At 37.6% G+C, this 26019-nt stretch overlaps 1 protein-coding gene across 2 annotated transcripts in view; it reads right to left on the reverse strand.

Annotated features, from left to right (window-relative positions):
* Positions 1-3780: 3780 nt before the first annotated feature.
* LOC140725264 (ATP-binding cassette sub-family C member 9-like) overlaps positions 3781-26019 on the reverse strand; it is a 166290-nt gene continuing 144051 nt past the window's right edge. For both annotated transcript variants that reach the window (XM_073040510.1, XM_073040521.1), the window contains 9 exons: positions 25802-25990; positions 21004-21199; positions 20655-20768; positions 17620-17752; positions 15522-15737; positions 8588-8696; positions 8394-8472; positions 5814-5990; positions 3781-4588 (listed from right to left, as the gene is read on the reverse strand). In XM_073040510.1, coding sequence (XP_072896611.1) covers positions 4388-4588; positions 5814-5990; positions 8394-8472; positions 8588-8696; positions 15522-15737; positions 17620-17752; positions 20655-20768; positions 21004-21199; positions 25802-25990 — 1414 coding nt within the window. In that variant the 3' untranslated portion in view covers positions 3781-4387. The remainder of the gene's footprint in view (positions 4589-5813; positions 5991-8393; positions 8473-8587; positions 8697-15521; positions 15738-17619; positions 17753-20654; positions 20769-21003; positions 21200-25801; positions 25991-26019) is intronic.

The following is a 26019-nucleotide window of genomic DNA, read 5'->3' on the forward strand; positions in this document are numbered from 1 at the left end:
GAATGCATGCATTCATTAACATAGAAATGTTCATATATGTGAATACACACTTAAACACTGCATATTGAAACATATGTACACACAAATACTAAGCTTCTTTCCAAAAGTAATGAACTGCAGACAATAGAAATCTGAAATAACATAGAAAACGGTGAAGATACTCAATAGATCAAGTAGCATCTGTGGCAACAGAATCAAATGTTTTGGATCAGAACTGGAAAACTGAGTATTATGTCAGGTCTGAGAGCTTGTTCTGAAAATATACCTTTCTCCAGTAGTTGACTAAAGATTATGCTGGTACATTGAAAGAGACGGTGAATTTCATCACCGTTCACACTCACTGAGAGATGGCTCTGAAGATGTACGAAGTTGTCCATATTTTTCAGTCTCACACACAGTTTTTTTTAAATGGAGGGCAAAGTGATACAGCATGGGGAGGTGGGTAGAGGACCTATGGTTTGCCGATGTTGACTATAAAGTTCACCATTTCATATCCTTCAGTCCACTGTGCTATAGATGGATAGATTCCTCATGACGATTTGAGAGCAGCTTTAGTCAATGTGAGGAAGAGATTGAGAAATACTGTGGCAATGACTTTCCCTTTAGACACAGCAGGGGGGAACCCCTGAAGTTGCCACAGCAGGACTTGTCCCTTTCTTGAAAGCAGTTAGAGTTGCACATTCTTGGAAAACCCCTAGAATATTCTCTTTTTTCCAGATGTCTGCAAAACAGATTATAAATTTGTGACTGTTGCTGTTTGCTGATGAACTTCCGTAAAGGTATGTAGTCTTAGTACGCAAACACGAGGAAATCTGCAGATGCTGGAAATTCAAGCAACACACAGCCCGAAATGTCGACAGCGCTTCTCCCTATAGATGCTGCCTGACCTGCTGCATTCCACCAGCATTTTGTGTGTGTTGCTAGAGTCTTGGGATTTTAGTAGCCCCAATTTGGTTTTTCTTTGTTTTCCAAGTGACAGTTAGAGTGAACTTCACTGTAGCCCATAATTTGTGAATACTCTGTCAACTCCCTGTCTAGATAGTTCATGAGATGCTGTCTGAGAAGAGCTGCCATTGTGAGGTCCATGATTGCTTTGACATTGATCTTCTTGCAGAATTGCTTCTGATGACATTGATATTTCTAGAATAGGTTAGTGGATTAGGCCAGTCCAGCTGTTATTGTGGTCAGTCCATTAGTGATTGATAGTTGTCACTGGTATGGACGATATGAACATCTTTACAGTCTCTTGGCTGATGATGTAATCCAGCAGGTGCTAGTGCTTGGACCGATTTTGTTATCATGATATTTTGTGTTTAGCCTCTGATGAAATAGTGTTCTTTATGAAAAGACAATGCTGCAAACATTTTGTAAGAAGAAGGACCCTGTTGGAGTTTGCCTTCCTTACTCCTTCCTTGCCAGTCATGTTCGTTATAGGGATGTGTCAGATTGGTTCTTTATGGAATGCAGGTCAGAGTTGAGTCCTCTTTGATGTCATTTGAAGCTACCATGTTGGATATATGTAGTGATGATAGTAACATGTTGGTTTTGTGTTTTTGTGAGCCAGAGAATCATGAGGTATTCATCTTTTGACTTGCACTTCAAGAAGCTGCGCACATTTCCCTATTCTACGTTCCTCAGTTTGTCCAAGAGTCCTGCTGGTGCTTTTGTATGTCCAAGCCTTAGTGTTCCTCCCAAAATATATCACATTTCTCTGCCAAATTCTCAATATTGTTCTATAGCCAACTCTACCAACCGTGGTGTCACCTCTGAACACACTGAAGATACCTCTTACATTCACATCCTTGTCATTAATCTGCATTACAAAGAGCAAGAGTGCTAGCACTGATCTTTGGCATACTCCACTGGTTACAGTCTTTCAGTTGGAAACAATTTTCAACCATTACCCTGACTCTTATCACCAAACCAATTTTATATCCAATTATGCAAGTTGACCCAGAAGATCATGTACTCTTACTTTTTGGACCAATCTTTCAGGCGGGATTTTGTCAAAGGCCTGTTGAAGTCCATGTAGACTAACCTCTTTGACACATTTAGTTACATCATTGAAATATGGACAACCACTATCACAACAGACCTAATTATCTTTCTATTGCAGTCGCTAACAAGGGAGATGGTAGGACTACTCAAGGATAAAGGAGGGAACTTGGTTGGAGGTGGAGGAGCTGGGTGAAGTTCTAAATGAGTAATTTGCATCTGTATTTAGCAAAGAGAGGATGTGGAGGAGAGTGAGATCAGTGTGGAGACCTTAATAATGCTAGGGCAATTTAACTTAAAGGAAGGTGTTGTGTTGGGTTTCTTAAAGAACATTATGAGATGGATATGTGCCTAGGGCCAAGTTATTGAGAGAGGCAAATGATGAGATTGCTAGGGCATTGACCAATATTTTTTGTGTTGTCTCCAGCCACAGAGATGATCGCAAAGGACCAAAAATGTCTATCTAATGCTGTTCCTTTGTTCAAGAAAGGAAATGAACCCTGGAAATTATAGGTTGGTGGGGTCTCATCAGCTGTTAGTTAGATTTATGAGCATTTGGAAAAGCATTGTTTTGTGCGGGCCAGGTTATGTCTTCACAACTTAATTGAGTTTTTTTTTGAGGAGATGATTAATGAAAGCAATGAAGGTAGAACAGTGGATGTTGCTTACATGGATTTCAGGAAGTCCTTCTTGGTAGGATCATCTAGAAGATTAATATGCATAGGATCCAGAGAGATTTGGCCTTTTGGGTTGCCCGTAGATAGAAGACGGAGGTTAGCGCTCAGTGGGTCTGTTGGCTGGTGTGTTCCACAGGGATCTGTACTGTTTGCATCTGTTTTGATCTTTGCTGTTTGAAATTATAATATTTAGTTTGCAGATGACACATATTGGTATTGTAATATAGAAGGTTGCCATAGGATTATAGCAGTATGCTGATCAATTCAGATAAAAGCAAAGAAGTAACAGGTGGAGTTTAATCTGGCAATGTGTGAGGTGTTGCACTTTGTGATATAAATGATTAAGGAAAAATATGCTGTTAATGGCAGGATCCTTAACAGTATTGACGTAGAGGGATATTGGGGTCCAAGTCATTAGCGCCCCGAGAGTGACAAGTCAATAGGGTCATAAAGAAGGCATATGACTTGTCTACTTTATAAGTTAAGGTACTGAGTTCAAGGGTCAGGAAATTATGTTTCAGCTTTATTAAACTTTAATTAGACCACATCTGAAGTACTGTATTCAATTCTGGTCACTCCATTATAGGAAGAGACAGCTGTGGAGAGAGTTCGGGCAAGGTTTACCAAGATTAGAGGGTATGAGGAGAAGTTGGACAAACTAAGATTAATTTCTCACGTGGCAGAGGCTGACCTGATTGAAGTTTATAAAATTATGAAAGACATTGGTAGAGTAGATAGCTGGTAACTTTTTCCCTAGTCAAAATCCTTAATACTAGAGGGTATATATTCAGGATGAGAGAGAGAAGTGGGAGCCAAGTGTTTTTTTTTTAATGCAGAGTGGTGGGTGTTTATGCTGCTAGGGGTGATGGTGGAGGCAGATCTGACAGAACTATTTAAAAGGCTCTTAGGCACACAAATATGCACAGAATGGAGGAATATGGACCATGTGCAGGCAGAAGTGATCAGGTGTCATTGGCCCATAATGTTATGTTGAACTAATTAAGCTAAAAGGCCTTTTCCTGTATTGCCCTGTACTGTACCACATTCTATAAAAGTTTTCAATTATTAATATTCAGCATTAACTTTGACACAAAACAAAGGCAGTTGATTTCTTTTTAGTAAAACCCGATTTTAATATAGTGCAGATTTCTAAATCTAATTGGAACCTCATAACTTTGTTTAAAATATGGAAAAACAGTACCAAATCCAAATATTACTAATTTACTTGTTCATAATATTACAAATGAGTTACCACTATTTTATTATTCTTATTTAACTTCTATCAACTGTTAACATTTTTCCAGTGGAACTTCATTTACCTTGCAGCTACACTATATTCAATAGAGAAACACTAATCAAGCCTGAATGGAAGACATTCCTTGTATCAACAATATTTAGTAGACATCTCATTTTACACAACAGATTCTGGTGAATTATCAAGTGATACACAGTATACAAGTTGAATGGCTGGTAATTCTTACAGCACCAGGTTTAGGACTAGCTATCACAAACAAATGTACAGTATAAATACATTTAATCACATATCAACACTCAAATTAGGCACCAAAATCAAATCTTCAAGTTACTTTGGATTGAACTGTTATAATACAATATTTAAAATCACTCTTTTCTTTTTCGTAGAGTATTCTTTTGGTAAGGAGTTCTCTTGCTGACATTTCCCACTTTACAGGATTTTTAAAAATGTATAAACAGTTTTAGCAATCTGTCTGATCATGATTTGGCGGTCCTTTAATCAGTCTAGAAAATATACTGTCGCTTTGTTGCAGGATTTTTGGATCTCCATCTTCGACAATCCTCCCTTGATCCATAACAAGAATTCTCTCACAATCCATAATAGTTTGTATTCTATGAGCGATAATAAGAGTTGTGCTATTTGTACATGCAGTAGAGAGAACCTAGAAAAGAAACCAAATGCACAGAGGTACAATGAATGGTAGTTGTAGTACCAAATGCCAGATGTTCTGAAGGTTAGCATTGAACATATTGATTACTCTGACATTAAAAATGTAACAATTCAAAATATTAATGCTGAAAACGTATTATAACCCCAAATGTCCATTTATAGGAAAATGATTAACATTTACAGACACTGGGATGTATAATAGCATTGGATTGCAGAGCCAATAGGACTATAAATTTCTATGGCATTCCATATACTTGTACAAAAATTGAAATGAAATTTAAGAATGCAGTCAATGAATCTGAATATTTTAAATAGTGGATGATACCCTGGGGCCACTACTAGAGTCTGAAATCTAAAAGCACAAAGAACCACTATATCTGAAATGTTCTGTTACTGGAAACTGAAAGATGGCATGGGAACTCAGTAGTCATTGGTTGACTTTATAAGCATTTTTATTTGAAAATGTAGATTATTGATAAATTAGATCCCCTTAGAAGAAAACATTTCAATGTCTTACAGGGAACCTTTGAAGGTGCCATTCCAAATTTATGCCAGATTTAAAGGGAATTCTATAACGATTATTTGAGGAATAAGGAGGAAGAAGTAATCAGTTGAGGACAATTCAGGCATATCAAATAGTATGAGAAGTTGCCATATTCGAACACATGAAAATAGAAAATGAGTCAATTTTGAAATGTTATCATTACTGACCTGCCCCAGCAGAAATATATCCATTTATCCTAATTTATCACCTTCCCATTTTGCCTTTCTCTGCCACATTAATGTCTAATCTTTTATTTCTGTTAGTAGGTCATTAAATGACATGTTTATCATTTATCTTCACATTTGCCATTTAACTTGCTGAAAATTTCCATCATTAAAAGAAATTCCATCCAAGTATTGTCACCTGAAACCATATCCTTCCTTACATATTCTTCAGAAACTTTACTCTGTTTAAGTAGATAATAAATAGATGCAAATGCAAAAGTATATTTTGCTGACATAGAGATCTACTGCACTGCTTTGACTTCTATAAGCTAATTCAGAACTCCTAATATAACAAATAAATCACAGCAGAACGCCATGTATATAAGGCAAAATTTTGCAACAACACTAGTTCAAATATAAAATCCAGTCAGCATTAGATCACTTGGATTTATGACAATTCATTGTAAGACGCAAATTGTATTCAGAGCATGCAGAAAAAAGATCCTTACAGTTTGAAGAGCAGCATCAGTTTCCATGTCAACAGATGCAGTGGCCTCATCCATAATGATAATTTTTGATTTCCTGATCATTGCTCTAGCGATGCAAAAAAGCTGTCTCTGCCCCTGGCTGAAGTTTTCAGTCCCTTCTGCTACAATGGCATTTAGCCCTTCAGGAAGCTCACTGACCTATTGAAATAAAACATATCATGTGAATTTAAAGTCAGCGATTCAATCAGCTGCATATCAAAATATTCTCTTTAAAATTACTATTGCTCTTAACAATTCATTGCTGATCGATCTTAAGACCTCTGTGAATGACAACGTTCTATTTAGTCTAGATTGTTAAAAGGAATTAAATATGTTTCCTCTTAAATGTGTGGGTATCAAACTGCATTTTTCTGTTTCTTTCTATTTTGAACACCAATAAGAGTATGAATAATTCAAAGGACTTGACATTACAACAATCTTCCATGTCTTGGAATGTCATAGTTCTCTGTCTTGTCAGATACTGAAAGCTGCCTGTCAGTAAGGGTGGCACCTTATTTGCCTCACACTGAGGTAACTCCTCAATCTTTTGATCATCTCATGTTTCGTTTCACTCCTTTGTTCCAACCATCGTCCTCACCTGTTTTCTCTGCTTCTTAAACTGACTTATTTCTCTCTTTCCTAGTTTTTTTTTGAAGGATCCAAGACCTGAAATAGTAATTATTTCTCTTTTCACAGATACTACCTGACTTGGCCTTTTCAGTTTTTTCTGTAATATCTACCTAGATTTCATGGTTGCATGTACCAATATCAGGATGATTGTGGATTTCTACAAGTCGCTTTGGTTATATCTGACCAGCTCTCATTTTTCTTGTGATTTTTACCTCCTTCTCTCACCACCAACCTCTCCTACCCCTTCCACTATTTCCCACCTCCTTCACCAATGTGGTATTTTCCATCTTGGCCACATTCCCTAACTGTCAGCTCCATTCTCAAATCAACACAGTGCTTTCTGATTCAAGATGGGCCATTTTTATTATGATCTGTAAACTCTTTAAAGATACATTAATATTTGGAAACTACACTATTGTAGAGACATTCAGTGTCAAAACATTGTAATGTTCAAACATTTAAAGAAAACAAGTTAAGACTATATTAAATTAAACAGTTTATATATAGAAGCTTTGCATTATAGACTTGTGGGAAGAGAGGCATGGTTCATATTGGTTGAATAGATAGACTTCTTGTTAAAACACACTGCATATAGAAATGGCATAGAAGCTGCAGTAGGAACTTAAAACACATTACAAATCTTTGATATTGCTCTTTTTTCCATTGAGTATTTACTAGCTAGTAAGTGATATTCAGACAAATGTGGGCATTTCAAAGCAATTCAACCAAGCAAGAATTTGAAGTACATAATTAACATGTTAGCCTTTAGCAGAAAGAAGCTAAAGGAAAAGTGTAGAACTCATTATCAAAGCTATACTGAAAAAACTCTGTATTTATGGGTTACAGAAATTTTCACTGAACAATTCATTGAGGAAATATTGACTATTGCTGAAGAGCATTGCTTGATCTACACAACAGGTGTGCTGGTGTAGTGAAGCAAACATTCTTTCTATACGTGCATGTCTTGACAAAGTCAAAACTTCAGACACTGCTATTACCAATTTGTTCAGAATGTCCTCCACAACCTGTCAAGAGGAAACTGCCTTCTTAATCGTAAAAAGTAAAAGTTTCACTGCACTACATAGTAGTTTAGAAATATTTCAGATTCCACAGTAAACAGCATTGTAAAATGACAGTCAAAATTTGCTTCCTTGCAGGTATAGAGGCTTTAAATTAAAAATGCCAGGCAGTTGTAATCTAACCATTAACAGAAAGGTGTCCAAAGACCTACATTGCTATTGATCTTGAACTTGTTTAAAATATTAAAACTGACTATATGCAGAATTTGTAAATGCCTATCAAAATGTTCAGTTCTTGAACCAACCTAGAACAGCAACTTTATGATCATTTTGATTGACAACCTTTTTTTGTTGTAAAAACTGCTCAAGTCATGTTTTCTTATGAATGCTGCACATATGATGCTATATGACCGTGATGCTACTGCAAGTTCAATGCCCTATGCATATGACAATAAACTCTGTTTAATCCCTAAATTCTGTGCTTGAATAGACATTGGTTGTAGCAGAAATCAGAGGTATTGTCAGCACCTTGTAGTGCTTGGTTTTTTAACTGGCGTACAATGCTCATTTACCTTCAACTGTGCCAAACCAATGGATTTGAAGGCCTAGGTCACGGAAGCAAGAGAGGGTCATCAAGGGAGGGTCATTATTATTGACTTAAGGTCCTCACACCTTCCATAACCCCAGTTGTGATCTCAGGCATCCCCTTCTTGTTCAAGTTGTCCAAAGTACCATTTGCCCATCTACCCAGATTCTCTCTTCCTGTGATATTCCATCCACCTCCAAATTCTGACCGGTGATCCACATACTGACCTGCAACCCTGCATTGCCTTCCTCTACCCCTCATGGTAGCAATCCTTTCCTCACCCTCACCATCTCTCTGCAACATCATTTTAATACATGACTCACTTACCATAGGCTTCAACTGTGTAACTTCCAGTGCTTCCCAGAGTTCTTCATCACTATGTGTTGAGTATGGATCCAAATTAAATCTAAACATTAATCAGAGGTTATAATGCATTTCAGCAAACTGGTAAAAATGGAAAAAATGTAATTCATTTCCTCATGGGCACTCTGATATCACTTCAGTTACTACCTATGATTTACCTGATTGTGCCACTGAACAGAATAGGGTCCTGGGGAATTATTGAGATTGATTTCCTTAAGTGGTCCAATTTCACAATGGAAATGTCTATACCGTCAATCTTTATACAGCCTGTAAAGATAAGGACCATCAAAATTAAAATCCTCTATAAACAAGCAAAAGCTGAATAAACATTATTTATAAAGAAATGGAGATAATGGGCGGAATTGTAGCTGGGTGATTCTGACAGGGTGCCCAACTGAAACGCTCCAAGCCAGGCTAAAGCACAGAGGAATGAGACACATCCCCCAACCCAGAATCTTGTTAGCAAATGTGCAGTTGGTGGAGAACAAAATAGAGGACCTGAGGGCAAGATTGCTGTAGCAGAGGGAAATGAGGCAAAGGTTTTGTCGAAATTGTGTTCCCCTGACTTTGAACACCTAACGGTCAAATGTCGGCCATTCTATTTACCTAGGGAGTTCTTCTCCATAATCCTGACAGTGTACATTCCTCCAGTGGCCAACTGCAGTCAAATGTTTGACATACTGCATGATGCCGTCTCCAAACAAGAAACAGTCCACTCCAATGCATTTCAGATCACAAAAGGGGACTTCAACCAGGCTTGTTTGAAGAAAACCCTGCTCAATTACCATCAGCATATAACCTGTAGTACCAGAGGTCCCAACACACTAGACCACTGTTATACTAAGCTAGGTAATACCTTCCAATCCATGCCCAGACTGCATTTCGCGAAATCTGAATATTTGGCTGTCCTTCTCCTGCCTGCAGAGGCCAAAAAGCAAGGATCCAGAAATTATGACAAATATGAAGAAGTCGCAGGAGGAAGAGGACCGGCTATGGGATTACGAGTTAGTGGACTGGACTGTGTTCAAGGACTCATCTGTAGGTCTGAATGAATAAACCATAGTTGTCACGGATTTTATTAAAATAGTTGTAGACGAGTGTGTCCCCACAAAATTATTCAGTCTTCCACAACGAGAAGCCTTGGATGAACCATGAGCTGCAATCTGCTGAAGGCCAGGTCAGAGGTATTCAAGTCCTGTGACCAAGGAAGTTACAAGAAGCCCAGGTACAATCTCTGTAAAGCCTTCTCATGGGCAAAGTGGCAATTCCGGACTAAACATGAATCAACGAAAGGATGCTTGACAGTTGTGGCAGGGCTTCAATGCTATCACTGCTTATAAAGCAAAATCAAGCGTCACGCAGATGAGCTCTATGCCTTTTATGCTTTCTTTGGCCGTCAAAACATTGAGGCACTATCCCACAGACTCTGATGATCTGTGATTTCAGTCTCTGAGGCTGACATCAAGCACCATGCAAAGTGTGAACTCACAAAAATCAGCTGGCTCAGACGGGGTACCCAGCCAAGTACTGAAGACCTGTGCTGATGGAGTGTTCACATAAGATCTTTAATCTCTTGCTGCAGCAGTCTGAGGTACCCACCTTCTGCAAGCAGACTTCACTTAAACCAGTGCCTAAGAAGAACATGGTAACCGACCTCAATGGCTATTGTTCAGTACCACTTACATCCACTTTGATGAAATGTTTTGAGAGGTTAGTGATGAAACATATCAACTCCTGCCTGAAAAGTGGCCTGGATCCACTCCAAGTTGCCTACTGGTGCAACAAGTCCACAGCAGATGCCATCTCATTGGCTCTTCTCTAAATACTGGAATATCTGGACAGCAAAGATGCATACATCAAGATGCTCTTTATCGATTACAGCTTTGCATTCAATACGATCATCCCCTCAAAACTAATCAATAAACTTCAAATCCTACAATACCTCCTTGTGCAGTTGGATCCTCATTTTCCTCACTTGCAGACCCCAGTTACTTCGGATTGGCAACAACATCTCCTCAACAATCTCTCCCTCAGCACAGGTGAACCACAAGGCTGAGTGCCTAGCCCCCTGCTCTACTCACTTTACACTCATGACCGTGTGGCTTAGTACAGCTCCAATGCCAAATTCAAGTTTACTGATGACGTCACTGTCATAGGCCAAAACAAAGGCGATGACGAATCAGCATATAAGGAGAGAGATTGAAAATCTGGCTGAAGGCCATAACAACAACCTTTTACTCAATATCAGCAAGACCAAGGAGGTGAATATTGACTTCAGGAGGAGAAAGCCAGAGATCAGAGAGCCAGTCCTCAGAGCCTAAGAGGTAGAGAAGGTCAGCAAGTTTAAGTTCCTTGGTGTTATCATTTCGGAGGGCCTGTCCTGGCACACAAGTGCAATTACAAAGAAAGCAGTGCCTCCACTTCTTTAGAACTTTATGAAGATTCAGCACGACATTCAAAACTTTGACAAACTTCTAAAGACCTATGCTGGAGAGTATATTGACTGGCTACATCACAGGCTGGTATGGAACCACCTTTGAATGGAAAATCCTACAAAAAGTAGTGGATACAGCCCAGTCCATCACAGGTAAAGCCCACCATTGAGTATATCTGCACAGTTTTGTTGCGGAAAAGAGGCAGCCACCATCAGGGACCCCCACCACACAGGTCATGCTCTGTTCTTGCTGCTATCATCAGGAAGGTGGTACAGGAGCTTCAGGACTCACAGGAACAGAAATCACCTCTCAACCATCAGGATCTTGAACCAAATGGGATAACTTCACTCACCCCATCACAAAACCTTCATTATGACAAGACCTAAAGGTCTACCCACAGATAAACTTGAGACTAACTACTCATCTTTGTGGATTTGCTGATGGGCTCCCTCAGGAAAGAAGCGTCATCTAATATGGTCACCTGATCTGGCCCAGGGGGGTGCAGGCAGTGAGTCAGAACCAGATCAACCTAACCCAATTTCACAGAAGTTTAAAGATACACAAATACAAGATATGGCCTGTTCAATTACTGCAGACATGAACAGGAATCCCAATATTCACTGGTGTACTGCATATGTTAATCAAAATGGCTTCTTTGTTTGTTAAAAGTAAAACTGCTTCTTTGCTATGCTAATTGGTGAGAGAGCGTTGTCTTGCAGAGCATTCTCGAAGCTTCTCGCAGCCTGTTTACGTTTAGAATTGCTGATAACGGGGATTGTATTCATTTGTTAACCAATGGGGTTGGATGTCATTTTTTTTTGTGGGTATGGGAGTTGGGATTTTGCTGTCTTTTCGAGAGTCGGGGAAGAAGATGCCAAAGAAGGTGGACGTGTGCCGCACTGTTCGGTTGACCACTTCGGGTGGTCCCAGGTGTGAGGTCAGAGGAGTGCGAAGAGTGGTTGAACGGTTCGATGATTGAGCTCCAACAATGTGCACTAAATTGACTGAACTCTGATGAGTTTTGGCGCCTTTTACTTTATTTTCTTTTCCTTCATATATACTGTATCGTTAGTAATCACTTAGTTCTAGTAAACTCCTTAAAGTATATTCTATAACTGTGTCTGGTGTGAACTTGGTATTGTGTGTGCGACACTGCGTTAACTTGCTTTCCACAGCATCTGCATATACGGGAGGCAGGGTTGGCGAGTGGCTGGAATTTTTCCCCTAGACATATACCTGCCTGTCGCATAAATGTTACATTGGTTATTTTGTTCTTTGAAAACTGTTCATAACAGAACATAAACTTAAAATTTAATTAAAAGTTTTGATTAAGGAGCATCATCAATTGCCTTTTGAAAATCCATGTGAAACCATCATTGACAATCAGTATCTGTACTTAAGTCAACTCAAAAAAAATTAGGATTTTTAGGTGCTATCTACCATATACTGTTACGCCTGTGCCCCAACTCTGAGGGGCCGAAGGGTACAAAGTAGCCCCCTCCTTTTTGAGAATCGCAAGATCGCTATTAATTCAGGTCAGGAGACCCAGGAAATGAGAGAAAGACACGCAGAATCCACAAAGGGGTTTGGAATGTCCTGGCCCCCTCAGCGATACAAAGCCACGGGAAACGGCCATTGTCTCTTGGAGACGGAATTGTGTATCGAGCACTGTGCTATTCATCGAAGCCCTCAAGGAATGAGCAACGTGGGCTGGTTGGGGGATGGCATCCTCCCAACCTGATTGACATCTGAGACCCCATGAGTAAGGATAAAAGAGGGTCTGGGGAACAACCCCTTTAGACGCACCAGGAGAAACGCTAGAAATCCCGTGACAGCGTAATAGCGACAGCCGGTGGAGAGCCCACGTGCGTCCTTTTCCATTTGCCTCGGAATTGGTGGGCCTCACCACGGAAGATGGCTTAGCTAAAGAAGAGACCACCGCCGACGACATTTCGAAGGATCGACATCATAAAAAGGAAAAACTGGCAAGTTCTAAAAATCCGTCTTTCTCTCTCCAACCAAAAGCTGCAGCCTGAATGAACTTGAGTGACTTTTATATTTCCATCGGACAATACATTATCCCCTAGACAACGATAGAGCTATTTCTTATTGATTATTATTATACCCGCACTTTTAGATTTAGTATTGACGACGTATATTATCTGTATGTTTGCATTGATATTATTTTTGTGTATTTTTATCAATAAATACTGTTAAAAATAGTACCATCAGACTTCAACGGACCTCTCTATCTTTGCTGGTAAGTGACCCAGTTACGGGGTACGTAACAATACAATATCATACTGGCTCTCTGAGATAAGGTGAAAAGTTTCCAAAGTCAATAATATACTAGCAATTTAATTTGCCAACTATAGACAACAGCACAATTTCCTACATCCTCCTCCACTTTTTTAAATAGCAAGTGGGATATACAATGCTCCAAAACCAGTAATTACTCAGTTAAGAGATTTCTGAAGGATAAGAGAGTCTGCAGTTTTCCCACTTAATTTATTTAAGAAAAAAAGGAGTAGAAACCATCTAATCCTAGTAATTTTTCATTATTTGCCATTATTTGTAGTTTAGCTAATATTGATTGTGAGAAGTCACTAGCGTGTTCATTATTTCATCATTTTCATTATAGATGGATGTTCAGTTTTGCAACAATCTCAGCATTCCTTAACATCTTTTATCTAATGTTGAATACTTACCTGTTCATGGTTACGTCACCTGCAAATTTCTGTTTATACTCCTCTTATGTACCATTATTTATCGAAATTTCCCTAGACACCAGGACCTATCCTAGTTTTTGCACTTTGTCAAGTTTGGTTTGTTTTCACATCAGCATTTACCTCTTTAGATGCCCTTGCTTATTTATTTTGGCAATTTAGAGCTCCTGGATTTAGAATAAATTGCTCTGCAATTACATTGTTGTTTATTTCTCTGAGTCTATGATTTTTTCTATTGAGACTTTGAATACCAACTTTACCTTATCCTAGAATCTCCCTCCTGTACTGAAATTCATCACATTATGATTACCATTCAATAAATATACAGGTTTTATATAGCTGTTAATTGAATACTATTCATTGCTTATTACAAAGTTTAATGTAGTCTATACCATCCTTAGTGCTGGGATAAAACATTGTTATGGAAAACCATGCTAGGCATTTTACTGACAAAAGTTAATTTAATTATCAAAATTTTTAATAAGTTAAACATTTCATCCTTTTCAAGTGTAATTGGTTCACTTCAAAGCTGCTATCTGATATGAATAATTAAATCTTACCAAAATCTTAAATCTAATTTTACTTTTTAATATTAAAGATGGATTTTCACCATTTATTATGTCCTTACTTAATCACTGATTCCTCCTCTACCTTTTTTCTCCAGTAGATCTTATGAAGTGGTCTATTTTTATCCAACTCAGATCACTTTACAGTCTTAAAAAAGGCACTTCAAAGTGAGTATGTGACAAAGTCTAAATATACACTGAATTTATAACATCAACCCCCCACTGAAAATATGAAGTATTATAGACAAACTATTGACAGTTTTAAAATTCTGCCTTCTGGTTGTTACAAAACTATTTAACTGCTTTCGATGGTTTCTTGAATTCTGTCTGGATGGAAAAATCTAAGTTTTAACAGAGCATTCTACAGACTTTTCCAAAAGCACAGTTTTGATGAAAGATCACTGATCTGAAGCGTTAACACTTTCTCTCTCTATACACAGCCTGACTTGCCAATAGTCAAAGTATTTCCTGTATTTTCTGTTTTTATTTGCCAAGTCTTTTCAATTCCTCTGAATATTTTTCGTAGAATATCTGTTCTTAAATGCCTTCAGTCACTCTTACTGTCAACCAGTTCCAGCAATGATTAAAATATGCCTAAAGAAATGTTTTCCAAAACCTTCTCCAAATAGTTTCGTGTAACCTTTGACTATGTAGTATTTGAATGTACTGTTCAATATCTCAATCTTGATGAATATCACAAAAATCTCTCACGTTCTCTCTGGAAATAATTTATAATGGCACAGATTCTCAACCAAACAAGTCATGCTCCTCATGGTTCTGTTATGCAATATGACCTTCTGTACCTCTTTCCTTGCCTCTAGCATCTAAATAGCTTCTCAAGTAACCACATTTATTCATGCAACAATAAGGAAACAATCCCATGGCAGTCCAGCTGCTGCATTAATGGATTCAAGGGAGTATAAAAACACTTTGCTGTGTTGTCATTTACACTGGGAGATTCATGTGAACTACGTACTTCTTTAAAAAAAAATGGTGTAATGCTTCAAACTTTGTAATTTGAGAAATAGACTGGCATGGAGCGTATTTGTAATGAGTAGTTTTTATTATTTAGGCTGATATTACTGCAATTACTATATGTGGTCAGAGTCATAGAAAAGTACGGCACAGAAAGAAGCCCTTTGGTCTGTCTAGTCTGTGCCAAACTATTTAAACTGCCTACTCCCATCGACTTGTGTATTATGTCTTTCATTGTACATCAATTAACTTATTCAAAAATCTACAGTTTAATAAATTTATAAATTATGCAAAAATCTGATTAATTGGCATAATCTAATTTTTAGTGTATTTCCCCCCTTGGTTATTTATACCATGCAAGCTTTCAATTTTTAATCAAGAAACACAAACCTTCAAAGTTATCAATAACTCTCAGGAGAGCTAATGTCAAAGTTGACTTTCCACTTCCAGTTCGGCCACAAATTCCAACTCTTGTTCCAGGGTTAATTTTTAATGTCATTTTGTGCAGGATAGGGTCAAGCTTCTTATCATATCGTACACTGACCTCATTAAACTCTATCTCTCCAGAGTGAGGCCAGTTGGCGAGATTTGAGTCTAAAGGAAAAGCTACATGAAAAAAAAATCTGGTGAGTAATCCAACATTTTGGGCATAAGAATTAATATTTCTTTTCCAAAAAAATTAATTAAAATATATAAAATAATTGGCCCAAGCATCAATGGAGTGGAATAAAAAGCCAATGTTTTGGCCTGAGACCCTTCATTGGGACTCTATTACATTTCTACAGCACCCTTTCGTCACCTTAGGATGGCCCAAAATATATTACCAATGTGCTTTACACATAACGAAGTACTTCAGAATTGTAGTCACTGTGATAATGTAAGTAGTGAAAAAACCAATCATTGTTGGAATACGTATATAATCATAGCCAAATTTATGATGATCTTTAAAAAATGCATATAGGAAATCATGCAATTTTAATTATGTGCTTGTGGTGAATAAGGACTATTTAAAGATGGCAAGGGATCATTGAGGTGATGGTGAAATAAAGCCAAGTGTCACTGAAGTACTTGCAAAAAGAAGTGATGCATGTTTTCAAATAATATTGCTGATGGGACAAAATGTAGAAGAGAAGTGAGAGAGCTAAAGATAGATCCTTGGCATTGTACTCCCAGAATTCCCAGTCTCATCTCTGGCAGCTGGGCATGCAGCTGCTAGAACCCTAAGCGCTGAAATTCTCTCCAAAGCCATCTCTGTCATTCTCTCTCTTTCCTTTTTTAAACAGCTACTTGAAATCTTCCTCTGTCCAAGACTCAAGTCAGCCACTCTACATTTTCATATGGGGCTCAGTGTATTTTTTTTTGTTTGAAACCACTACTCTGAAGTGCTTTGGGAAGTAATTTGGAAGCACTATATAAAAGGAATTTAGTTAAAAATCATTGTTAGAAATCATAAACAATATTTTTGAATGAAAATGGCATTGAAATGAAATCAGAGAACACCCATTTCTGCTCCTGATTGCTATTCTATAAATAATCTCTGAAGGTAAACTAACTAAAAGGAATTTGTTTAGTGGTAAAAACTTGTGGGTGTACAACCTATTATGTGTAATCAAATTCCCATTTACGTTATTAGCATTTGTGAGCAATTAAGATTATATGCTGTTATTTTTTAAATGAGATGAATAATTACAATTAAAGTATAATACACCAATGTTAGATGTCAGCCCAAATTCAACTGATCCCAAACTCAAGGAAAAGTACAACTATATTTGCACACGAGTGAATCTGCAGATGCTGGAAATAAGATGACCGTCAAGATGAGGCCACACACAGATCGACGGAGCTGCATGCTGCACCTTATCTCCCGCCTAGGTAGCCTCCTGCCTGCCGGCATGAACATCCAACTCACAGACCTCCGTTGATACCCCTGCCCCCCCTTACCGCCATCCCTATCTATTATTTTAGTCTGGTTCTCTTTCTCTCTCTTTTCTCCCCCCTCACTATAATCTCCCCCCAGCCCTACCTTTCTTTCTCTTTTATTTCCCATAATTCTCCACCTTCCCCCTAGCCCATTTCCCCCCAGCCTATCACTTCCTAGCTCTCTACTTTATCCCTCCCCCCACTTCTTATCCCCTCTCCACCATCCCATGTTACTTCACTCCTGATGAAGGGTTTCGGCCCGAAACATCGTCACTACCTCCTCCCATAGATGCTGTCTGGCCTGCTGATTTCTGCCAGCATTTTGTGTTTTTGCAATTATATTTGACTAATTTTGTTACATGCTGCTAACACTATTACTTCAATTCAAATTGCACTGTAAATTTCAGCATGCAGGCTGTTACCAGGTGCCATAAGGCAATGTGAACAGCATACTCAAGTTTGAATTTTAAGAATTCCTTTTTAAAGAATTCAAATCAAGCGTATACTGTTCATCAGTTAAACAACAGTAGACTGGATATTAATGCATTAAATAACTTAAAGTCTGAACCTGTATTAATTTGTGATTCTTCACGTTCCTGTTCAGATGGAAGGGTGGTGTAATGATTGACTCTTTCTACTGCATTCATTTGCATTTCCATATCAGCAAATTCCCGGACACACCAATTCAAGTAAGAAGACATCTGAGAAAAATAAGAACCATGTAAATAAAAGTAGACAATGAAACTAATAATAAAAAAAACATTCAGTTTATTCTTTACATTGCTTGCCATCTTCCTTTTGAAGTAGTAATACTCAATTATTTTACTCCTTTGCAATGGTTTTACAATCTCAATATAATTTGCAACATAGCAGATCATGTTCTTGTTAACCTTTATTCTGGTTATGATAACCTTGAAAGCTAACTCATCACAGATCAGGTATTAGACCCAAATTAAAAACAAAATATACTGGAAACACACAGTAGATCCGGCATCAATTACAGAAGGGGGAACATTAAAAATAATTTACATTTCAGGTCAAAGAGTATTTATGAGAAATGGGAGAGTGAGCAAATAAGCTAGTTTTAGCTTGCAGAGAGGGTGGAGGAGAGCTGGATAGATCAAATGAAAAGACCTATCATCTTAGCAGCAACAATGGGGACAGAATGGAATGTATTCTTGCAGGAAATACGGTGTAAGAAGTACAGTGCTGGGAGTTTGTGGGCATGTAATAGGTATTAATTACTAAACTACACTTTGAGATGAAAACAGATAAGTCAAAAAATGGAGGGAAGAAGAAGATGTGAAAGCAAGAGCAAGTTGGAAAGTGGCAGAAAAAATGACATGTTCAAGTTCTCTACAAGTGCAGGAAGAAACATTATAACATTGGATAAAGAGTACAGGGAGAGTTCTGTAGGACTGAAACAAGGACTGTTCCCCATATCCCACAACGAGGCTGGCAGAGGTTTCATTTCCCCATTTCCTCCCACCTTGCCTCCTACAAGGACTCCATTCATTTTTCTCAATTCCATCAAGTGCTGTTCTGTTAATAAAGACTTTTTACACAGTTGTTTTGGAGATGTTTTCCTTTTGCCTTAACCATGGCTTCCTCTATACAATAGCTGACAGCCCTCAACGACATTTCATTTAATTCCTCTTTGATTTTCAACCCTGCTCCTCCTAGCCAGAACAAGGATAAGATTCCCCATTATCCTTTCACCTGTCTAGCCTCTGCATTTAATAGATCATCCTTACACAATTCTAATCAAGTTCAGAAACACTCTACCACCAGTCTCTTCTTGCCTCCCTTCCTCTTTCAGCATTCTGAAGGGACTGTTGCCTTTGTATCTTCTTGGTCCATTTTCCCATCTCTACCAATTGTCCATGTCTTCCCATGCAACTGCATGAGGTAAAAAAAAAAGCTGATCTTTTCCCTCATCCCTTCCCACCATTCAGAGACTCAAATAGGCCTTCCAAACGAAGCAGTATTTTACTTCTACTTCTTGCAATATAGCATACAGCATTCAATGTTCATGATATGGTCTCTTAGGTCCTGGAGAAACCAATTACAGACTGGCAGACTGTCTGCAGAATCCTGCTGGAGAGTAAGCTAGAGCTACCTGTCACTTTAATTCTCTTTTACTTTAATTCTCCTTGTTACACTGCCTATGGCCTCCGATACTATTCCAACAAAGCACATGATGAGTTTGAGGAATAACATCTCATTTTCTGCCTGGGCATATTGCAGCCTTTTATAACTTAATTCAACTATTTCAGACACCCCACTTTGCCTGATTATATCAAAAGTGATCAATTCTGCTGCAAGATTATTCATTTATAATATCAAATCTTTTTTTTCTTCTCTACACAGGCACTGTCTGATGTTTTGACTATTTTCAGCATTTTTCTGAAAAAATAAGCAGGAAATGCTGGAAGAACTCTGCCATTCATACAGTATCTGTGGAAAGAAAAACCATTTAAAGTTTTGAGCCAGGAAACTTCCCAGCATTTTTATCTTTTTATCTCAGATTCCAGTATCTGAAGTTTGTTGTTTTCCTGCCTTTTTCTGTAGATTTTTAACAACAATTTTGATCTGTATTTCACTGATCTAATGTCTTTTGTTCCTCTCCCCCAACCTTTCTTGTTGATCTATTAACTGGACAGCTCCTTAAATGTTGGCCACACCCTCTCAAAGGTATCCTTCCCATGTCTGCCCCATCTTCTCTGCATCATAAAGGTAAATTGTTTTATAATCTTCTCACTTTTGACCTGAAATGTTAACGGTTTCTTTACACAATTGCTGCCTGATCAGCTGTGCGTGTTTCTAGCATTTTCTGTTTTATTTCAGACTTTCAACATCTGCAGTTTGTTGATTTTCAATGGATTAAACTTATATGTACAATTTGAAAAAATATCTGAGGTGACAATTGTGAAGAGAGATTGAATGAATACAGTAATGTATTAAGAAATGCATGAATTATTTAAGGAATAATTCTGTGATATAAGAGCTTGAGAATGGAAGACTGGTTAGAAATTTAAATTAGTGAAGTATAAATTTAGAATCAATCTTGGGGAAAAAAAAAATTATCAGGAAAAATCTACCAAGTACCAAAGTAAAGTCTAAAGTAATGAACTCAGCATCTGAAGGGATGTTTTGGTAGATGAATGGTAAGTAAGATCAAGCAGAACCTGGATAAGATTTAACTGCAAGAACTTATTACATTTGCACAGTAAAGTGAAAGATGAGTGTGGAAAGTATGTTAAACTGTTCCTCTTATAGACAAACTTATAGAATTTTGAAAAACAATTACGTTATATTAATCCTTCTGACTGATCTTTGTTATTGGTCCTTAGCGCATCACTGCTTTGCACCTTAAAGTATATTCCTGACAGACAAAGAGAAGTAGAAAGATCTGTTTGACTCATCTTGTTTGTAGGAAGTTTTGTTTTTTTAAATGGCAAGGTATTTTCTAAAAGTCAAATGACTTTGTAGCATAACTATCAGAAATAAATGGAGAATCATACATAGCATTTATTCATTAACAACCTCTCTAACATTGAAAACATAGTTTTTATGAATTTGCATTTAGCTATTTTACTGTACCTTTAAAGCATATAGAATGGCAAGGCCAACAAGGCCAGCTTGCAGGTAACCCAGTGTTGCTGTCAATAATGAGCAGATTGCTGAAGCAAACACAACACTTGTTCCAATTGTATCCTGAAAAACAGAACTGATATTAACTTGAACTGACTTGTGTATGTTTCAAAATTCAGATACAAAGGATATTAATCATTATTAACGTATCAAACATCTGGCAACTAAAGGTTAAAATTTTAGATTGTCTTCTAATACTACGCCATTAATAACTCCAAATAGATTTTCTCACAAGCACTAAGAAAGAAATAAAGAGATCTCAGATGTCATTAAATATATAGTTAATTTATAAACTAACCAGTCGTATAGCCAGCCACCTGTTGACAGTGTTCAGATATAAAAAAGCAACAGTATTACAATCAATCTTCTCAAGAATTTGTTGAAGGAACTTGTCTTGAAGTTTATACGCCCTGATAGTTGTCAGACCCCCAAGTGTCTCAGAAAAGTGTGCAAACACAGGTGATTTGGTGATGCTGCTCAACCTCTGAAGTTCCCTTCAATGAAGAAGAACACAATTAATATTCTTTTACAAATTCTGCTGATATTGCAAGTTACATGTAAGAGAGATGAAATCAGTCTGCAGAATTGTCTTATATTTTATCCGAAGACAGTGACAGTTATATTAGATTTCAATTAATTGTCATACAGAATGGAAAGTTCAATAAATCTTTTCCAAAATATGACTGTGCCACTGACAAAATTCTTTTCTTTTGCTCAGTGCTAACTTCATGACCTTAAGTTTGGGGAAGAAGTAAAGGTTACCAAAAAATATTGAAGATAAATTATTCAGAATTAAAAGCACAGAACTTGTTATCATTTTAATATCAGATTCCAAAATGTACAATCTGTTTTACTATTACCTTTATGTATATATTCAGATAAAGGCTGTTTTACTTGCAGTTTGTATTTCAGATATTTAGCAGAACAATTTACATTTGCAATCTCCAAAGTTCACCTTACAATCACCCAAACTCATTCTGTTGATGAAGGTTACCTATTAGTGAGAGTCAGCTTTCTGTTGTAGTACATGTCCATTAGGATCTGAATTGAGATTTTGCTATCATGTTAACAACATGGTAGTTCAAAGATTCAAAGTGCATTTATTATTAAAGAATGTATAAATTATACAGCCTTGAGATTTGTTTGCCTAACAGCAGTTGCAGCCTTAATGCAAGTTCTGAGGGTGAATTTGTGGATGATTTAATTACATTAAACATGCAGGGACACAATTGCAAAGAACTCAAATAAAAACAAATATGAAGATGTCATGAGTGTCTTTGTTCCCAAGAAACAGTAGCATTTCTTTAAAAATGGTGTACAAATATTGCAGTACACGGAAAGTGCCATATAAGGGGTTTAATTCCTCCCCTTCCAAGCATTTTACGTCCCACTTGGCTAAAGGAAAAAATATTGGCATTCAAGATCATACCATTTTTGTGCAGGCTTTTAGCAATTGATAGACATTCCAATTTCAACAAATTAGAAGCATTTTGTGCCTATAAAAGGTTTCAATCCTCATCTAACCATCATACTTCTAGGGATACTGATACGTTAAGCAAACTTATGAATGTTACTGACAGGATATTTCTTCCAAATAAAGGTGTGAAATCACACAGAGATACTTTGCAGTGCATACATGAACAGAAACAGCTTCCAACAGAATCAAACAATCTCCTGTTAGAACAGACAACAGAAAGCCAATCATGACCGCAAAGTCTTGTAAAAGTAATGTAAGGCCATTACATAAATGCAACCTGCTGTGCAGAAATTACGAGTCATCAAACAGTATAAGAATTATAGTTTTAAGAGTACCTATTAGGATACAATTATGGAATTAGTCTATTTTTTCAAGGGGAAATCACAAGTTTTAATGATTTAATGTTTCAAAATTATGAAAGAGAGATTCAATTGAATGGCCATACAATTTGAGCTGGAAACAGGAAAACCGGAGAACATCAGGGAAATAATAAAGCAGATTGGAACTGTTGCCAGAAGGAACCAAATTTCACAACACTGACTTCAGGAATTATAATCCAGTATTGTTCATGCATTCCTGCCAAAAGGGGCTGATTATATTTCTGAGAGCTGAAAACAGGTATACAAAATGGTGCATATTGGCGCCATGCTTCTGAATTTATCCAAGACATTGATCGAGCTATATAAAAGCCGAAAGCAATCAGCAACCAGCAGCACCATGTCTCTGGAGGTTACCTACTTATGAACAACAGCTAGACACAATTTATCCGGCAACAAGTGTCAGTAAACCATAGCAGGTTTATTAGCCATTACTAGAAGGCAATTACAAGCCACCTATTCACAATTAGCAGCCGGCTAGCCACCATCACCAGAACAAACAACAGAAACAACTCATTCACCAACAGCAAGTACCAGCTAAATCTCAACTAGTAAACTGGCGTGCAAAAGGAACTCGTGATCAGTCAAGCTGCTTAGCAACTGAAGCTAAAAGACAACAGGTTGCCACCCTTTCACTGAAAACAGAAGCTCAATCTCCGGATTTGGTGAAGTGAAGGGCTGTTTAGAGCCAGAAATAGGGAAGAGAGATTGGTGCGCAATCAGGAGAAGAGGAAATGGAAAATGGTGGTTTCAGAATTTTGACTGAGAGGAGAACAAGGATAATGTTAACAGACTCCTTGTGCTTGAACTAAAAGTTGGATTTGTGTAACTTATCTCATGAGCTCAACACTCCCGATGGAGATTTTTAGTCAATAAAGTAATTTTGAAGTGAAGCCACTGTCTAAGTATAGGAAAGCATCACAATCAATTTGCTCATGTGAAGTTCATCTAGTGGTAAGTACAGATGAAGTCCTGTGTTCTGGTCAGGCCGTCTGAGAAGGAAATCTCATCTGTATGATATTATTTTTCTAAGTGTCACTCTCCCTCAGACTTGGGTTGACGTACTGACTTGAAGAGCTCAACAGTTTCGAATGACATGAATCCTGGACCTTCCTACCCCTATACAAAAAGCCATGGCTAAATTAACTGAGAGTGGCCCGCAGCGATAGGGGTGAGAAAATATTACATATGCAAACAATAATCTTGGTCATACACCCGATTTGAAGTAAACAATAGAGTTTAGGGAAAAGTTTAATGAAAGTTATCAATGTCTCATGCAATACAAGGGTTGGAAAATATCGGTGTGCATAGTGAGAATTCAGACACAAATGTGATTAGACCTTTCAATCCAAAGCTGCGGAGATTCTCTAACATCCACTTTTTATCTTAAAGCAGGGGTCCCCAACCTTTTTTTATGCCATGGACCGACCCCTTTTATTAACCAAGGGGTCCATGGACCTCAGGTTGGGAACTCCTGCTGTAAAAGCTATACCTTCGTGATCGTCACCTTCAGTCATAAGAAGGATGAAAATTTGAAGAATGCAATAAGAAAAGTTGATCGTCACCTTCAGTCATAAGAAGGATGAAAATTTGAAGAATGCAATAAGAAAAGTTGAAGAGAAAGTTTTTACTGGAAGCTTAGCAGTAAAATTTTATTTATGTAATTACAAAGTGTCAGCCAAGGCATTCTTATTTCAATTTTGGCTGTGCAGAACTCTGTACCGATTTGAGTGCTTTTACAACTATTCAGTACGGAAGAATGCAATTAGAATAATCAAATTTCACAAAAAATTATGTCCTGATAATGACAGACTACAAAATAACTAAATAATTCATTCTTTCTCATTTTACTTGTTTATTTCTGTAGAATGTCAGTCCAGCCTTGACTGATGAAGCACCATTTCTGTGTTTTCACTTCAAAAAGTGGTTAAAACTGCCTGCAAGTTAGGATTATTATATTCTTGACTTTATTTTACAGTCCAAGCTGCATAAATAGTCCAGCACTATTTACAGAAAATTCCTGAAATCCCTAGGGGTATAAAATGACTAATCCTCATTCCAATTTCACAGGCGTGAGCTACAGAACTGAAGGAACATTTGTTCTGTACAATATATGAATCTTATAACTATCTGATTCTTAGACATGGACTGTCTTTGCTTCATATTATTTGTGCTAATATTCTACGGCCAATTAAAGCAGTGCATAATATGGCTAATCTGAATTCACAATTAGAAATTGCATTTAGAAAATAAGTTCAACTTCAACCAAAGGATAGCCCTTATATTTCTAAAAGCTTACAACATTAGAATACATTCTACAGACACCAGACTGTAGATAATAGAATTTAAGAACCTGGATAAATGGTTGCATTTCTAATAAGTTCAATCAAAATGTTGAGCTAAGCCTAATCTCAAATAATAACAAGGCAGCCTACAGAGAAGTCATCACCCTGACACAGTGGTGTCAAGAAAATTACCTCTCCCTCAATGTCGCAAAAATAAAGGAGCTGGTTGTGGACTACAGGAGGAATGAAGATAAGCTAGCCCCTATTGACATCAATGGATCTAGGGTTGAGAGGGTGAACAGCTTTAAGTTCCTCGGCATAAACATCACCGTGGATCTCACGTGGTCTGTACATACTGGCTGTGTGGTGAAAAAGGTACAACAGTGCCTCTTTCACTCAGATGGTTGAAGAAGTTTGGTATGGGTCCCCAAATCCCAAGAACTTTCTATAGGTGCAGAATTGAGAGCATCCTGACTGTCTGCTTCACTGCCTCGTATGGGAACTGTACTTCCTTCAATCGCAGGACTCTGCAGAGAGTGGTGCGGACAGCCCAGCGCATCTGTAGATGTGAACTTCCCATGATTCAGGACATTTGCAAAGACAGGCATGTAAAAAGGACTGGAAGGATCATTGGGGACCTGAGTCACCCCAACTGCAGCTGCTACCATCCGGGAAACAGTACCGCAGCATAAAAGCCAGAACCAATAGGCTTCCGGACAGCTTCTTCCACCAGGCCATCAGACTGCTTAATTTATGTTGACACAACTGTATTTCTATGTTATGTTGACTGTCCTGTTGTACATACTATTTATTATAAATTACTACAAACTGCACATTTAGATGAAGGCATAATGTAAAAATCTTTACTCCTCACGTATATGAAGGATGTAAGTAATAAAGTTAATTCAATTCATGTTGACAATCACTTAAACTGTAGAACACTTAAAAGAAAATTACCTGGCAGAAGCTCTAAAAAACACTTGAAGAAAATAGTACAGAACAAGTAATGGAACAATTGGAAGAAGGAAAACAGGAGTCACGATCACATTGATCAAAATGGCACTGAAGCACCACATAATGTGTGCCATGAGTTTCTCCAGACTCATGGGAATCTGATCATCTATGGTCTTGAAATCAGATGAGAATCTGGAAGTAAACAAGGTCTCAATAAGTTG

Source organism: Hemitrygon akajei, chromosome 1 (assembly GCF_048418815.1).
Source record: "Hemitrygon akajei chromosome 1, sHemAka1.3, whole genome shotgun sequence".
In the NCBI taxonomy this organism is placed as follows: Eukaryota; Metazoa; Chordata; class Chondrichthyes; order Myliobatiformes; family Dasyatidae; genus Hemitrygon; species Hemitrygon akajei.